The following is a 16,263-nucleotide window of genomic DNA, read 5'->3' as shown; positions in this document are numbered from 1 at the left end:
CAAAGGTGAGCAAAAACGTCCTCATTGCGGAAGGTCACACCACAAATTTGGTCAAATCGAAAGACCTGAAGGTCAGAGGTGGACGAGGCTTGAATTACCTGGATTCTAGACTCCGGTAGACCGGTCAGAGCCTCCAGTCTCTCCCGCAGGTAGATGTCAGGGTATTTAGTATCCGAGTAAACTTTCTCCAGCACTTCGATTTGCTGCTGCGTAAAGTTGGTCCTCTTCCTCCTGTGGGTCAATATTGCCACGCATTTATCCACTCTTGGTGCAGAGTTTGCAGGGTTGAAGTAGTTTGGAACTTGTGATGCTCCATAATCTGTAAAGAAACCATAAAACATAACATAAAGTAGCAGGAGCTTCACATGCGTCGCATCGGATTTTGCGCGTAAATTACGCTCCACTCAGCTGCAACCACCAACCTGAGTTCCCCGCGCTGTTCATCTGCAAAGTCCCTTCGTGATGCATCTGGAAATGTTTTCGATCGCCGACGTTCATATTCCGATGAGCTGAAGACATGATCCCCAGCTACTGGCTTCCAGTGACTAACTTTCAGCCGTGCGTCCGCGCCGGGGTTAAATCCCCCCCGGATCAAAGGTGTGACACACTACGTGTGAACGGGACGACCGTCACCGTCGGCTGGCACTGCACGACCGCACAGCTACTTCAGACGTCTGCAGGCCGGTGGGGGTGTGAAGATGTCACACCTGGGACGGTGGAGCGGCCGCATGTCTTCCTAAAGCGTCTTTAATGGAATCTGCATGCTCAATACACATCGGCAGGGAAAACATTTACCCGCTTTGGAATGGATGAAGCAGTAATGTACCTGTAGCTTTCAAAGAGAGATGGTCAGAATTTGTTGTTTGAAAAGTGATGATTATATTTTTTTTATTATTTTTTTTTTACATCACTAAATGTACATTTATTAAGTGTATTTTACTGATATCTGAGGTGCACTGGCTTAGCGCCCGGAGTTTCCCCCGCCTCTCGGTCTAAGTCAGCTGGGGTAGGCTCCAGTTCCCCGTGACCCGCGACAGTGGATGAACCGGTTGTGAAGATGAATGTATGAATGAATTTTATTGATATTGCACAGCAGTGGCAAAATATTTTATAACTATTCAAATAATGTAGAAGATGTATCTGAAAATGTCTGCCTGCGGTTCTGCAAAAAGACATTCTTAATAGGTTGTATTTATCTTTCTGGCTGGTAAGTAATTTTTCTTTTCTTCTGAAGTTTAACCTCGGATCTATTAAAACGGCTACACACATTACCTAATCGGGTCACAAAAGGGCCATCTCATAAAAGTATTAAACAAAATGTAATACAGAAGTTTTTTTTTCTTTCTATGCATCAGATCTTTTCCATTACTTCAGATCTATCCATGGATATAAAGGTTCTTTTTCTTAAAATTGGAAAAACACAAAATACGGAATATTTCGGAGTTAGTGCACAGTTTAACACTTCTGATAAAGATATTACAGCTATTGGATGAATGTTTTTGCAGGTGTGTAAACACAGACAGTGGGTCTGTGCCTGGGTTGTGGGCTGATTTTGGGGTCATTGTCTTGATGAAGACAATGAAGATCATGTTGCATAATAACATGTCAGCATTATTTTACATAGTAATATAAATCATATACATAAATAGTATATAAATATATAATATATGTATGCTTACAGTATATGAAAAATATGTGGTTATAATGGGAGCCAATTGGACCATTTTTAACCATTTCAAGTATTGTGTGCACACAATGAAAATCTGCTATTCTATACGCTTCCAATGACAGGCATTAAGTAATTTAGAAAATAAAGATGAAAGAAAATTACTTGCAAAATTTTTGCCTTTTAACTGACTGATTTATTGGGAGAGAAACAAATAAAAACAACAAAAATGTCACTTTTGGGCCCAAACAGTGCCCAAAGGCTAGGGTTTTCGGTTGGGATAACGTTCTTTCTTTCCACTTAACAGTGGCAACAAAGTTCATCACAATACACAAAGTGAAGCTCAAAGGGTTCAGGAGAGGATTGTCTGTATTGACTAGGTTATACCTTCATGTGATCCAAAGGGGTCGTCAGGAGGTCAGGCACCGCTAGACAGACTAATTTGTTTACACATATTTAGACAAGACTTAAATGCAATATAAATTAATAATGACTCAGACTTTACTACAATTTATTTAAAATGAGAGACCTGAAGCCATTCTTTATGGCAAAAGCGTATTTAGTCTTAAAGCATATTTTATTCAATATGAGTCAGTTAGCATTGTGCTCCTATAACACTTCTAGACCAGATAAAACATCTTATGTTTACTCGGGATATTTATTCGTGTGTCAAGGGAGACTTGACAGCTGCTTGGTCTTCACATCCCCAGTAGCACATGTTGATCCCAATATGTTGACACATGCAGCATTGTTCAGAGAGGACGTGCTTGCAGTTCACAGGTTGCTTTGTCTGATGGCCTTAATTGAGTATTGCCTGTGTGCTAAGGTCAGATTACTATGCTGGTATTAGGTAGTTATGTGATTGATCACACTTTACAATGATGGTTTTTCTGTAAAAAAAAAAACTGTCCACAGTCCAAAAGATGTACAGTAGATTACTTTGTACAATTATATGTGACCAAAAATCTATTTGGCCATGGCTAATGAAGTAAAAATAATAAACAGAACGTAACATTGCAATACATTTCTTAATTGTTGGTATATCTATACAGAGTGTTCAAGATGTTCAGCCTACAGCTATATAACATTTTCATTCAGTCTAAAATGATTTCTAAAAGAATTTCTATATCATGTTGCCGGCTGACTTGTAGACAGAAGCTTTCACACCAGACCAACCATTATACATTTAACATGCAGGCAGACAGGGAACTCATCCTCACAAGTTTGCAACTACATGTTGGAAATTCAGCTGTCTTCTAGCCCTTTGATAAGTCTTTATTCTTTGTGTATTTGAGGAGCTGTTTAATAGAATAAGCACTTTTAATTTTCTTATAGAAACATACTTTTTCTACTCTTGCATCAATATGATCACAATCAGTACCTGAGGGCCATAATTGGTGTTAATAAGCACATATTGCACAGTTTGCCCACCAGGGATCTTTATTGTTAGTTTCTTTTTTGTTGTCATATTCAAAATTAAAACGACAGCGAGGATCTTTAACATTTACATTTTCAAAAACAAAAACAAATTGTGGTCAAATCATCTGCAGGAAAAAAAAACAGAGATGAAGCTCAACTAAAGAGCAGGCCTCTATTTCCCTCATCAAAGTCCTGAGAATGCGCGATACTGTAAATTGGAAAAGTGGAATACTCGCCATACAAATCACACAACTAAACAACTAAAACAACTATTGGTAACTTTAAAAAAAAAGAGTAAATAAATAAAAATTAAAAAACACTCTTTTTGAAATAGTTTTTCCAATTTTTGAATTTCTAATCGTATGAAATTAATACCTGATAAGACACAAAACCCAGTCAAGAAAGCTCCTTTTTTGTTTGTTATTTTACTTTCACCCATTGTAATGATATAAAATAAAGAAAAATAAAATAAAATAAAAGCGTGTTCTTTTGTGACTTTTTTCGAGGGAAATAAACTAACTAATACAGGATTACAAATAATCGCTGTTCTCAAATTAATAAAATCATGTAAAAAATTCCATTCAATGTATTTTGGGTAAACAATAATCTTATCCGTTAAAGCCGCGTCATTATTTACATAAAAAATCCCGGAACTTCCGCCCGGCCTGAGCGGAAGTAGGTACGTGGCCGCTTCAGCTGACAGTCTGCATGATGGCGACAGAGGTTCAGAGCGGCGACCTCGACAGCGCTACTTCCAGCCGGCTCGAAGTTTCCATCGACGGCCTCACCCTCACTCCCGATCCGGAGGGCGAGCAATGCCACGGGAAAGAACCGGAGCTCCGACCCGCCGAGCCGGAGACCCACACGCCGGATGACGCGGGAGACGAAGATACACCGACTAGCAAGACAGCCGTGGAGAGGAAATGGGGTTTTCCTTTACACGAGCTCTACGGAATGGGCCTGAAGTTCTTCAGAGGTATTTAATCAGAGTCGCGACGCTTCGTGTTCACCAGCAGAAGCAGCCAGAATCCCGAATCGACCGGAACATTTGTGAGACGAATAGCTGCGGCTAGCAGTTAGCTAGCAGTGGCTTCTCGCTGTCACCGCCCGGGGGCTGTCAACCGCAAAATGACTGTAGCCCTTTAGCCAGAGAGTAGCCTACACCGCTAATAACATAGAGATCGTCAGGTGACTGGTAAACAATCTCTGCGCTTCAGAGGAAACCATACGCGTTTATATTGGAACCGAGGGGCATTTTGTTCTAATTGTTTACTGGGAGTTGTGTCTCGTTGGTGCTAATACCGGAGTCAGGACAGAAAGCTAACCGTCCTACTGGATTGATGACTTATTTGCTTAGTAGTCGCACACACGCCCTGCCCGGCCTGTGGACGGCATCCTGCTCTTCAGCTCCCGGAGATTAGACGCTGACAAGCTCCTGTTGTACTGAATAAAGGACTTCTCTGGGTAAAACTGGTGCAGCATCTTTTCTACATGTGTGTAGCTTTAACTGTCCTGTGGGCCCACTATGTACAACAACAAATCAGCTGTTTTATTTCTTTATTATTTGTATGCTTACAAGCATGCACGATGTTACTCTTATCTGGGTAATTTGATTTACTGCTTTAAAGTCACCAGTGACATTAACATCATGCGTTGAACAATGCATGTGTTATTCTTAAAACCCAGTGTGGGAAATTTATAATTGCAGTAAAATTAGATTTAATGCACATATCAGGTTTCGAGATTAGAACTCATTTGCGTGTCAACGATGTCGCACATACTTTGTCAAGTGTGAGAAAATGCATGTATGGAATGTCCTACTCTCTGTGGCCAACCTAGCCTCTAACACAACAAAGTGTGTGTGCAAAACCATTAGGATCTTGTGCAAATAGGTTGTGGCTTGGTCGTCACGCTGTAAAATGGGAAGTGGTGGTTTACATTTCTGATTGTGCATTCCCAGGTTTGTGACTGTTAGGCCTCTTAAAGTATTTATCAATCTCTATTGTGTAGCTTGAGTGGAGCTTTTGACTCAATTTGAATTGTAAAATATGTGCTTGATTAAAATGAGATTGTTTTTATATAGAACAGCTACTTTCAATTAAATAATTGTTTTACACTCCGCTCCGTAGTTTTAAATAAGATAAACTATGTACTGCTACTGTTTTGATTTATTACACTACAACATTACCGTATATTAATCACAAGCATATTTTTACCGCAGAACATAAATCCGTAAATAAATGCTGTTAAATTCCAACTTGCTGTCCTCAGATAAGGATGGGAAAGCCTTTCACCCGACCTATGAGGAAAAGCTGCGACTGGTTGCCCTGCATAAACAGGTGTTGCTGGGGCCTTACAATCCAGATGCTTCACCGGACGTTGGCTTTTTTGATGTCTTAGGAAACGACCGAAGGTAGCCCCCAGCAGACTCTTGAGTGTGTGTGTGTGTGTGTGTGTGTATGTTGTCTTGAAACCGCCAGCGTTTTTGCCATCTCAGAGGAAATGCAAACAGGCTAAATAGTTCATATGGTCGATTTAATTCAACTTTCGAAGAACTAGTTCTCACGTAGCCACCAAAATAGTTTTTCATTCATCTTCTTGAAGATGAGATGATTGCAGTCGTCTTCTTTTCAGTCATTTATCCAAAACCCGGGTTACGGGTTATACTGGAGCCTGTCTCAGCTGGCTATGGGGGAGAGGCTGGGTACAAAAAACCCACTCACGCTTACACTCATACATACAGGCCATTAAACTGTTTTTATGAAAAGTTCACTAAATGTCCAGTGCTTTTGTTAAAAATTCATTTATAGAGATATGATTTTTAAGGTGTTGTTTTTGTAATGTTTTTAAGTAGTTATAGTTGTTGCCAATGCTACTGCTTTGAATCTTTCCATGTTTCATTATTGGATGTGTTCTAAGAAAAACAGTTTTGCTTGTTATATATGTGTGTATGTATCTACTTTTGCTTTGTGTGCAGAAAAGAGTGGGCCTCCCTGGGTAACATGGAGAGGGAGGAGGCCATGGTGGAATTTGTCAAACTGCTAAACAAGTGCTGCAACCTCTTTGCTCCTTATGTCACCTCACACAAGATCGAAAGGGAGGAGCAGGAGAGGAAAAGGTACGACGCTCCATGTTATCATACATTCATCAGTCAGACCATGGACGTTTGTTCACTAGTGATGTATGAAATCTTCCAATAAGCTAAAACTCCCTATACAGTAGTGTGTTATATATTCCGTGACTTTTGCTCGAACCCAGGAAAGAAGAAGAGGAGCGTCAGCGGCAGGAGGAGGAGGAGAGGGAGCTACAAAGGCAGGAGGAGGAGAGACGGAGGCTTGAGGAGGAGGAAAGGCTAAGGAGAGAGGAAGAAGAAATGAGACAGGCAGAAGAGGAGCGACTACGGGTTGAACAACAGAAGTATGTCTGACCGTGTGAATAATCTCTGCTATGCTTAAACCGCCTTGATGTCAGCATGACTTGTGAACGATCCTCCCCCGACACATCAGCTCCACTCTATCAAAACGCTGAAACTTTCCACTGTCCATTTCCTTTCTCCTCTCCATTTCCCATATTTCCTTCCTCACCAACTCTTCTCCTGTGTGCTGCCTCCTAGGCAACAGATAATGGCAGCACTGAATGCACAGACAGCAGTACAGTTCCAACAGTATGCTGCTCAGCAGTACCCGGACAGCCCAGAGCAACAGATGGGCCTCATCCGGCAGCTCCAGGAGCAGCACTACCAACAGTACATGCAGCAGCTGTACCAGGTGCAGCTAGCCCAGCAACAGGTAGCACAGAACTCCAACACAGGAACACACTGTCACTGATGCATCTGCTCACACACTCGCTGATTTGGTTCACAACAAAACTCTCTGCAAGAAAAGGGCTTAAACTAAAATATGGTACTTGTGATTGTTAAAAATAGTTAAAAATGTCCCCAAAAAAGTGAAAGACACATGGTTAACTCAGCCGGTCCTGTGGCCGTACATGGGTACACCTGTTGTCAGTGTAGTTGTGATAGTCTGTGCTGCTTTTTCAACAGCACTGTAGAAACCTCACATGTTTTATTTATGCCCCTAGTTTGGTTTTCAAGGTCTAAACTCTGTTGTCTTCCTTTTTTCCAGGCAGCTTTACAGAAACAGCAGCAACAAGCTGATCTGATGATGCAGGGCCCCCTGGAGCTGAGTGGCTTCAACACCGGCGACTCCATCTCCACCTCATCAGCAGGACCGTTATGTTCAGCTTCGCCGCTGGCGGGAGAGGAGGCCCCGACTGTTAATGGAGGCCAGTCAGACTCCTACTTGGAGAGTCTAGATCGGGAGCCAGAGCCCGAGCCGGCAGAGGAGATCTCAGAGAACGGACCCTTGTTAGGTTGGTGGACCACAGATGTGTTTCTTGAATGAAGGGGACATAAATCAGAAGCAAAATACATGTTTTTAGCAACAGTTCGAAGTTGGTAGGAATCACATCAGAGAGCATAAAACTTTGAGTCAATTGAAACCTGATTCTTACCTGTGGTGTCCTTAGTGATGACACCAGGAGGGCAGGAAGAACAAGGGCTGGAACAAGTGAAATGTGATAGTCCCTCTGTTGGGTTTTATCCAGCACACACACAGAGTTGTGTTCAGAGGTTCAGTGTCTAGATGTGTTTCCAAACCTAAAGCAAATGGGATTGTCTTTGGCTGAATGCTGTCAAAATAATGTTCAGAAGGCAAACTGAAGTATGCAGAAAAACTTGTTGCCATTGATATAAGTCCTTGCCAAAATACTGGAACTATGTGATCCACCAAGTTTGTCTTGCCTGTCTACAGAAATCTTTTAAAAACTATTGATGTTTTAGTTATTTCAAATTTGTACCTGTAAAATATTGTAATTGTTTTAATGTAATCAATGCTATGCCGTCACTTGCGATGTGCGATTGTGTGGAAACTATTTCCTGGTAGCTTGAGTTTCAACGACAGTGTTGCCGGCGTAGGTGCGAGCGCTTTAATTGCTTGTATTTATGTGTTAGCTGACAGCTGGGCGGCCTGTTGAACTACATTCATTTGTGTGTGCTGGTCAGAAGTTTTTCCTTGCTTCCTTGTAGGATATGCATGAATATCTTGTAAATCCTTTTGTTGTTGATCACAGCAGATTCCCCACCGGTCATAGCTGCTCCTTCAATGTGGACGCGGCCACAGATCAAGGACTTCAAGGAGAAAATACGGCAGGATGCAGACAGCGTGATCACAGTGGGCCGTGGCGAGGTGGTGACCGTGCGGGTGCCCACCCACGAGGAGGGCTCTTATCTGTTCTGGGAGTTTGCCACAGACTATTACGACATCGGTTTCGGGGTGTTCTTCGAGTGGACGGATGCTGCTTCTGCTTCTGTCAGCGTACACGTGTCTGAGTCCAGTGATGAGGAAGAAGATGAAGACGGTGAGATGTTGAGAGATGAATTATTTAATAAAGAAAATTCAGTTCTTGTCCCAAAGTCAGAACTTGTTAAAACCATTGAAAAAGTCTGTTTTTTTTGTAAAAAGAATTAAAACAGTTGTAAAATAATTAGGACATATGGGTTAGATGCATAACTGAAACTTTAGCGAGCACACACCCCTGATAAGCATCACTTGTTTTTCTGCTGTACTGTTGTGTATTTAATGTAACAAGACTTCTGCAGTTCTTTTTGTCACAGAACTTCAGTTGACCTAACAAGTAATATTTAACAACATTTTGATGCTGTATTATTTACCATTTATATTTTTGGTTTCTTGATTTGAATCTTGAGTTATAAGTTATTTTATCAGTTAATCAAAATAAGATAGCCATGCTTTCAGAAAACTTTAAATGTCCAAAGTGCCATCAGATTTATTTTACTTGACGTCCTGCTCCTGTGTCCCTAGGCGATCCTCCCAGTGAGGAAGAGAAGGCAAAAAAAGAGGCAGGGAAGCCCCAGGTGGATGAGATTGTGCCGGTGTATCGGCGGGACTGTCATGAGGAGGTGTACGCCGGCAGCCACCAGTACCCCGGCCGGGGAGTCTACCTGCTCAAGTTTGACAACTCCTATTCACTCTGGAGATCCAAGAGTGTTTACTACAGAGTCTACTACACCAGATAAGCCTGAATGCAGACACAGGAGGAGCCAAGGATTGTGTCTGTTTGGAAATATGTGGGTATGTGTGTGAGGGTTTGTGCAATGGCAGCGTGTGTGTGCCTGTGTGTGTCTGTGTGTGAGAAAGTAATGCCTGATCGATTCTGGACTGACCCACCAGATGGGGACAAAGACACACCTGGAGCCCATTTTTGCTGTTTGGACAAAGATGTATGTGTTGAATTAGGGATGTGTGTCCCAAGATACACCCATACGTTCAGCCGTTGGAAGAAGAGTGTGTATTCATGTTGTATATCCCCAACTTCTCCTCGCTGCACCCACATAATCCAGGCTGTAGAACTTTGTTCTCACATTTTATTTGCCCACTTCTCATCCCACCAACCCTGTCCCAAAGTGCTTTGAGGAGTGTTTTCATTCTTGGCTAGTTTCCCTTTTTGTTGGTGAAGGTGGTTATTTATCACAACAAGAACACAATGATAAAAATCAAGTTATAAGGGGAAAAATGATTCTTACTGTGTTTTCTATTCCACACTGAGCTTCTGGTCCTACAAACATGACGCACATAAAACACCAGCGCACACACACTTCAATTTTTTATTATTTTTTTAAACAAATTAGTAGCACACTGTTCCATCTCCTAGCCACAGTGATTACATGAGGATCTATCTGGACCATTAGTGGGAACTGCTCTTTTGATTATTTCTTTGTAAAATTTTTTGATATTGTCTGAGTGGATCTCTTTAACTGAGTCTTTTGGTCAAATTTATGAAGGATGGGCAAGAAGGCATTCCATTGTTGAGGATGTGCTCCAGATTAAATGTTACAGAAGTGAGTATAAAATAAAATACACATGGAGTAATGTGGTTGTGAACCCTCTGGCTTTATAACATCAAGGATCTCTGTCTCGTTTAAATTTAAAAATGTTCGTCTTTGCCCTCTTTCTCTGACAGATTTTTTGTGATTTCATTTCAACTTCTTCCACCTTTAAACAGTTGCCTCAGTGTTTCTTTATAGCAGTGTTTCTGTATTTAAGGTTAAAAATTAACTGATTAAACCCGCGGTGCACTGGCGTCGCGCCTGGAGTATCCCCTGCTTCATGCCCCAAGCCAGCTGGGATAGACTCCAGCTCCCTGCGCAAGCAGTTAGAGAAAATGAATGAATGAATGATTACACTAAATCTTTCCCAGTGTTGTGACAGATGCAAACAGAATGAGAGAGCATGAAGATGCTTATTAATATTATTTGGGAGGGTTCTTATTCTGTGCGGTTGGACACGCTGCACTCTATTATGACACACAAGTGCTCTGAACAATAAAAATTCTATTTAATTTGGAGGTTGTGAATCATAACATCCCTATAGCTTTCACAAATCTAAAACTTACTAGACATAATGTAGTCATCTTCTTTCTGGCATGAATTTACTCAAATTGTGGTGAATAAACTCAGATTATATAGACTTATGTTTGTGTCTTGGGTGGTGTGCTTACTAACTCATTTGTGACATCTAAGTGTACTCAACCATCATTTAAGGTCTATTACTATAATGTAGATTCATTATTCTTCAGTTAACATCACTCATACAATACTTTGTGCACAAACCACAAAGGTGCATCATGAGCAGTGTCTTCTGTCGGTGTCAGAACATTTTGTTTTTCTAGTTACTGAACTGGAATTTGTGCTTTTGTTTGTTTGCAACCCAACTTTAAAGACTTAGGTAGAGTGACCCTCCTGATTATCTTTTCATTCTATTTAATTACAGGCCACATCTGCCTCTCTAGTCAGTGATTTGACTAACAAGATGTCGCTGTTTATCAAAGTTTCCCACTTGTTCTGAAGTGTGATTTCTGTTTTACTGGGGCTGATTTGTTCAAGCCTTGTATGTAAATAATCCTCATAAGTGAGTATATGTACGGATTTTAGTTGGGTAAGGAGGATATGGTTTTGAGAATCAATGCACTGTAAAATATTGTGAATGAGATTTATGTATACAATTTACTCCAAATTAAAGTTCAAGCCTTGCAGGAATCAAAAAAATGAAAGACACTATAGACATGACAGACATGTAAAAAAACCCATCTTTTTGTATTGTTTTGACCTCTTTGTTTTCTTATGCGTTGCAAGATCTTTTTGGGCATCTATTTGATCTTGATTAAACTTCTGTTCAGCTCTGAAATTGTGCAATTCTCCGTTTTCTTTATTTAAAAATATTTTTAATCACAGCTTCAAATTTTACAATACATTGCAAATGCAGATGTAATCATTAACACCGAGGAGATTTAAATTAAACCATTAGTTTAGGCTGTGATAAAAGGTTTGTACCTGCCATCAAAAGCATGGAACGCTTATTTATTTCCTCAAGTCAACGTTAAAACAAAGGGAGGAGGGAAAGCTGTGGAAATCAAAAGCTGGCTTTGTAACAATAGAGCAATATTAGTTGACTTTTTTCCACCAGTGGGTAACAGGACATCCTGCTGTTTTCCTGTTGCACCAGGGGAAGAACAGATGCGGATGTTTTCCATGAAGTGATGCCACCCCGTTCCGTCAGGAACAGCCCCCAACAGCCTGAAGGGGCAGCTCGTCGAACTGAAAACACTCTATTCAATAGTCTCCCTGGAGTTGTTGTGCTGTCCTGTGAACACCAGGGGGCAGTCACACGCTCCGGGGTCGAGGCGCCCTCACCCGGGAAACCTGAACTCCACCCAACAGGATTCGGTTGGAATTTAAAGGGCATTGGTGTGAACGTCAGGGATGGACTGCACTCAGGACAAACATGTGTTGTACACACAGAGACAATAAATCAGAGGCAAGTGTTTGTGTTTTCTGGAGGTGACTTTAAAAGTATGTAAAAATAAAGAGAAGAACAAACGTGTCCTTTATTTAGAATAAAGGCGCTATTGGAGGCTAACGGTGCAGGTCTGTTGGTATTTCCCTGTTGTCAGCAGCAGATTGGAACTATGTGGCTCCTCAGGGAGAAAAACGGTAAAAAATATTAAAAAAAACAAAAATATAAAACGCGTTTGAAATTTGTTTTCTCATAATACCATCACAGTCAGAGATTTGCGTTGTTTACTATGTTGTTTGTCAATGTCAACAACTTTATTTTCATGACGTAGTTGGACCAACATGCTAGCAAATTAAAGTCATCCACACCGTTATTGCTAACGGGAGTTCAGCTAACACGACATTTTATTGACTTCATTTCTTTTCTGGATTGGTTAAAAGTTGTTATAACTTAATAAAATATCTAAATACATAAAGACAACCTCAGTATAATGTGTATTGGGAGTTTAATCATTTCTTGATAGACGTAAAGTTGTAGTTCCTTACGTAATTTCCCGCGTCATTAAGCTATTAAAACGATTAATAAATTGACCGAAAGATACATTTTAATTTGTTAAAGTACAGAAATTATATATTTAAAAATGAATTGAACAGTTTTACACCAGGTATTAGCTTCACCATTATCTTCACACATCAGAATGGACGGTGTGTGTGGTGGTTAGACGGTGTCTCTCCTCTCTTCCCAGGCGGCCTCCGTCTCCAGAACTCCCGTCCAGGTTTTCCCTCAGACCGGCGGACTGACATCGGAAGCGGCCGCAGGTAAACCCTCATGTGGCTCCGGCTCCAGCGGCTACAGGTGGTTTCAGTGTGTGTCCGGGTTTTTCTTTGTACTTTACTTTTCCTTGTGTGTGTCTGTGTGTTTTTTTTCTCTCTCTCCTCCACAGCTTTGCCCTCGGTCTGGGTGAATTTGAATAGACTTGGGGAGGTAACGTCTCCAGTGTGCAGCAGCACAAAGTCCCATGCTTTTGAAAAACAAAAATGTGGCGGGACCGAAGGATTGTAGGAGCAGCCGCGGGCAGGAGATGCGTTACGGACTCGTTTTGAAGTTGGGAGGAATTCGCGCAAAGAGTTTTGTTCCGTAGGAACTATTAGTATGAAATAAACATGCCTTTCCATCCGAGGAGCATCGAGCCGCGGCGTGTCGGTCGGTTATCGGTGAGAGACGGCCGGACACCGGCGGAGGAGAACGGGAGACGCAGGCTGCGAAAGCCCGTGTTGTTCTCGTCTCTGGATGAGGTCGGCTGTCATGTGCTGACCAACATCATCCACCAGATTTCGGACCTTTCACGACATGCCAGCGACATCTTCCTGGGCATCGAGACGGAGGCAGGGATGGTGTACAAACGATCCTGCAAGATTCAGGGGCGGCTTCAAAATCTGCAGGTTGAAATCCGCAAGTTTGATCCCAAGAAAGTCAGAATCCGTAAGTTTTGCCTAGTTTATAATTTATGTTCTGCAGTGTTTCTCTGGCAAGTATAGCTCTAAATGTATGGTCCTGTAGCAGTGCTGTAGTATTTATTGTATTAAAACCAGTGGAATTTCCTCTGGCATCGAATATAATGAATGCACACACAACGGGCTTGAATTTAATCTGCTTTTGGAGATCCTTTTTTCCTGAGCGTTTGCTGATCTCATAAGTCACCGGTGTGTGGATCTGATGATCAGGTTCAAGTTGATCGTCACATTTTGAATTGAACATTTTGAACAGAGACTACAATAACTGCCCATCTGCCTGACTTTGGGCTTTGCTTTGATATTGACTTATGTTAATGCAGACATTGAGTCCTGCCAGAAATGATGGATCTCTCTCAACACACTCACCATCTGTGTTTAGGTCATGCTGAGATCACAGGGGCGTTTACAGTCCATTTTGTTCCGCATGTAAACAAAGTTGGTCAACAAGAATACATGGAAAATCAATTTTCTTTGCTGCACTCTGTTCCAAACTGATTTGTTTGTAGATTTGCTTTGCTTCCTTTGTAAAGGTGCATCCTGTAGTTTCTCACACACTGGTCACGCATTAACTCAGACTTTGGCTCGTACTCTGGTGACTGTCGACTTAAAAAGATTGAAAGATAGACCTGTCATTTTGTCAGTTTGACACAGATCTGTAGCTGAGCTTTAAAACGAACACATAGATGTAACTTTATACCCCTGCTTCCTACTAAATGGCTTGTTATGGTTTACTGTATATAACTGTAGTAGTTAAGGGATCAGCTTTCCCATTCATTCCATGTGTGGCTTCTCTGTTTGTTGAATTTGCCTCAGAAAAGGATTCATAAGACAAGCCTAAATTCTTAACATTTGCGTGGGAGGACAAACTTACATGCTGAGTCAGTATCTTTTGTTCTTTATTTAATGTTCCTCTGACTAAAACACTTGCTGTGCCTTCCTGACAGAGACACACACTCAGTCAAAAACCAGTTGCAGGAGGATAAGTTGTGTAGACGGTTCTCAGACACAAGAGAATGCAACGTATGATAAGTAATGGATTGAACTTGATAGTGCATCAAGCTGTGTTTAGGGGCTACCCTCTAATCTAACGCTCTCAGTGACAGCTGCCAGACGTTTAACTAATCCTCTGTGTTCCAGCATGGCTCCACTGCTTCTATAGTTTCTACCTGTTTGAATGCACTCCTGTGTTGAACTGTGAGTTCATTTTTAAAGTGCAGCTAAGTCATACTTGAAGTCGTCCGGTGGAGGTGTGAGAGAGTTGTCTGGAATGTGCTGTATTACTCAGCCGTCTGGATCTGTCAGCTCCCATATTTCCCTAAGGCCAGCCCTGGATACACTGAAGACACCTGTCTTTTAAAGGTGCTGTGTGCGTTTGTTAAGAGCGATGGTTGATTTAGTGCCATTACATGCTTGTCGAATGCTGAGACTCAAAGGGGCTGATGGTGTTAAAACTGAACCCAATCAGCAAATCAAACAGCAAGCCAAAGCCTTTGTGTTTGAAGACTTATGGATCTGACTCAGCAGTCGTCTTTTTCTCCAGATTTTCCTGCCTTGTGAGTAATAAATTTGAATATGTCACTGGAGTTGTTTTGAATGAGAATTTAAATAAAAACTAATGCGTGATGAAGAAACGAATTATTCATTTACATATTGTGGGGTTTAGCAGTGTGTCGGTATAGGTTCTCATTCACAGTTCAGTCTTTCAGCCTTCAGGAAGTATCTTCTCTTTTCATACATGACAGAAATAACACACCTTACTTTTTTGCAACCTCTTAATAATAATAATAATAATAATAATAATAATAATGTATAAATAATTTATTTATATTTAATTCAAGGGGATGTAAGCACAGTCCAGGTGCCACAGGTAGCCTGCTTCCACAAAGTTTGAGTGATGACTCATTAATACATTAGATTTTCATATTGTTGATTTTGCAGTTTGATACTTGCTGCATTTTTTTTTCAAAGAAAGTTCTGATGTCTTTTGGCAGCAGCATGACTGCCCAAGCACGGATTCTCATACACACTTCACTGATGAAGTGGCAGACTTGATTTTATAGCTGTGAAAGCACATTCATTTTGTAAATATGTTCAGTAGAATCAGCCAAGTCTCTGTATTACTGTGAAAAAAAGCACCATTGTTTGTCTTTGCAGTTTTAAACACCATCCAAATTAGACGAAAAACAGACGGTGAAAGTTTTGTTTTAGATGGTGGATTAGCTGGTCAGTTGAGAGGGTTTATTTGGTATTTTTAACCTCAAACGTACTGGGGAAAGCCATTTAACCAGCATCACTGGGAAGCATTGCTGTCTGTACCATCTTATGGTTTGCATGTGAGAATTTAACAATGACCTCCTCCCTCATTCTGTCTTCATCCACCATGGGTCACAATTCTTTCTCTAACCTTGGGTCAGAGATGGATCATGTTACTGGTGGGGGCAGAAAAAAGAGGCTCCTTCTGTGCCGTTGGGGCATGGACCTCAAGGGAAGGGTGGAGTGAGTGTTTGCGGGTAGAGTCTCTGTTTAATCATCAGAGATAGTTCAAACAGAGACTTGATAGACCTGCGGTATCCTATTCTGTATGTATATTTTGTCCTGTATCACTGTTCGTCCATTTGTACTGAAGTGCTCATCACCAGGTCAGAGGTCGTGCTATTCAGCCTCGGAGGACAACATCTGACCCTCTGCAGTCAAGAGTTTACACAAAGTCTAGTATGGCTAATACACACACACTCTGAACCTTTCACTACTGATCTGCTCTTGTACTCTTCCTCCTGAAGTGACTCCTAAA

General features: G+C 41.3%; 2 protein-coding genes across 6 annotated transcripts in view; both read left to right on the top strand.

Annotated features, from left to right (window-relative positions):
- The first annotated feature begins 3,759 nt into the window (after positions 1-3,759).
- Positions 3,760-11,352, top strand: acbd3 (acyl-Coenzyme A binding domain containing 3). Of its 2 annotated transcripts, none has more exons than XM_068343077.1 (8): positions 3,760-4,061; positions 5,357-5,498; positions 6,063-6,203; positions 6,344-6,502; positions 6,699-6,873; positions 7,210-7,456; positions 8,219-8,503; positions 8,968-11,352. In XM_068343077.1, exons 1-8 carry the CDS (start codon positions 3,794-3,796, stop codon positions 9,180-9,182), a joined length of 1,632 nt encoding a protein of 543 aa, XP_068199178.1. In that variant the 5' UTR covers positions 3,760-3,793; the 3' UTR covers positions 9,183-11,352. The 2 variants fall into 2 exon arrangements, with proteins under 2 accessions (XP_068199178.1, XP_068199177.1); XM_068343076.1 differs by having other exon boundaries at positions 8,216-8,503.
- Positions 11,353-12,317: 965 nt separating this feature from the next.
- nhsl1b (NHS-like 1b) overlaps positions 12,318-16,263 on the top strand; it is an 88,604-nt gene continuing 84,658 nt past the window's right edge. For 3 of the 4 annotated variants that reach the window (XM_068341837.1, XM_068341835.1, XM_068341833.1), the window contains exon 1: positions 12,318-13,440. In XM_068341837.1, coding sequence (XP_068197938.1) covers positions 13,122-13,440 — 319 coding nt within the window. In that variant the 5' untranslated portion in view covers positions 12,318-13,121. The remainder of the gene's footprint in view (positions 13,441-16,263) is intronic. The other variant, XM_068341832.1, reaches the window with a different exon arrangement.

Source organism: Antennarius striatus, chromosome 19 (genome assembly GCF_040054535.1).
Source record: "Antennarius striatus isolate MH-2024 chromosome 19, ASM4005453v1, whole genome shotgun sequence".
Classification (NCBI taxonomy): domain Eukaryota; kingdom Metazoa; phylum Chordata; class Actinopteri; order Lophiiformes; family Antennariidae; genus Antennarius; species Antennarius striatus.
The sequence above is the reverse complement of the archived record's forward strand: the minus strand, read 5'-3'. Positions and strand labels throughout refer to the sequence as shown.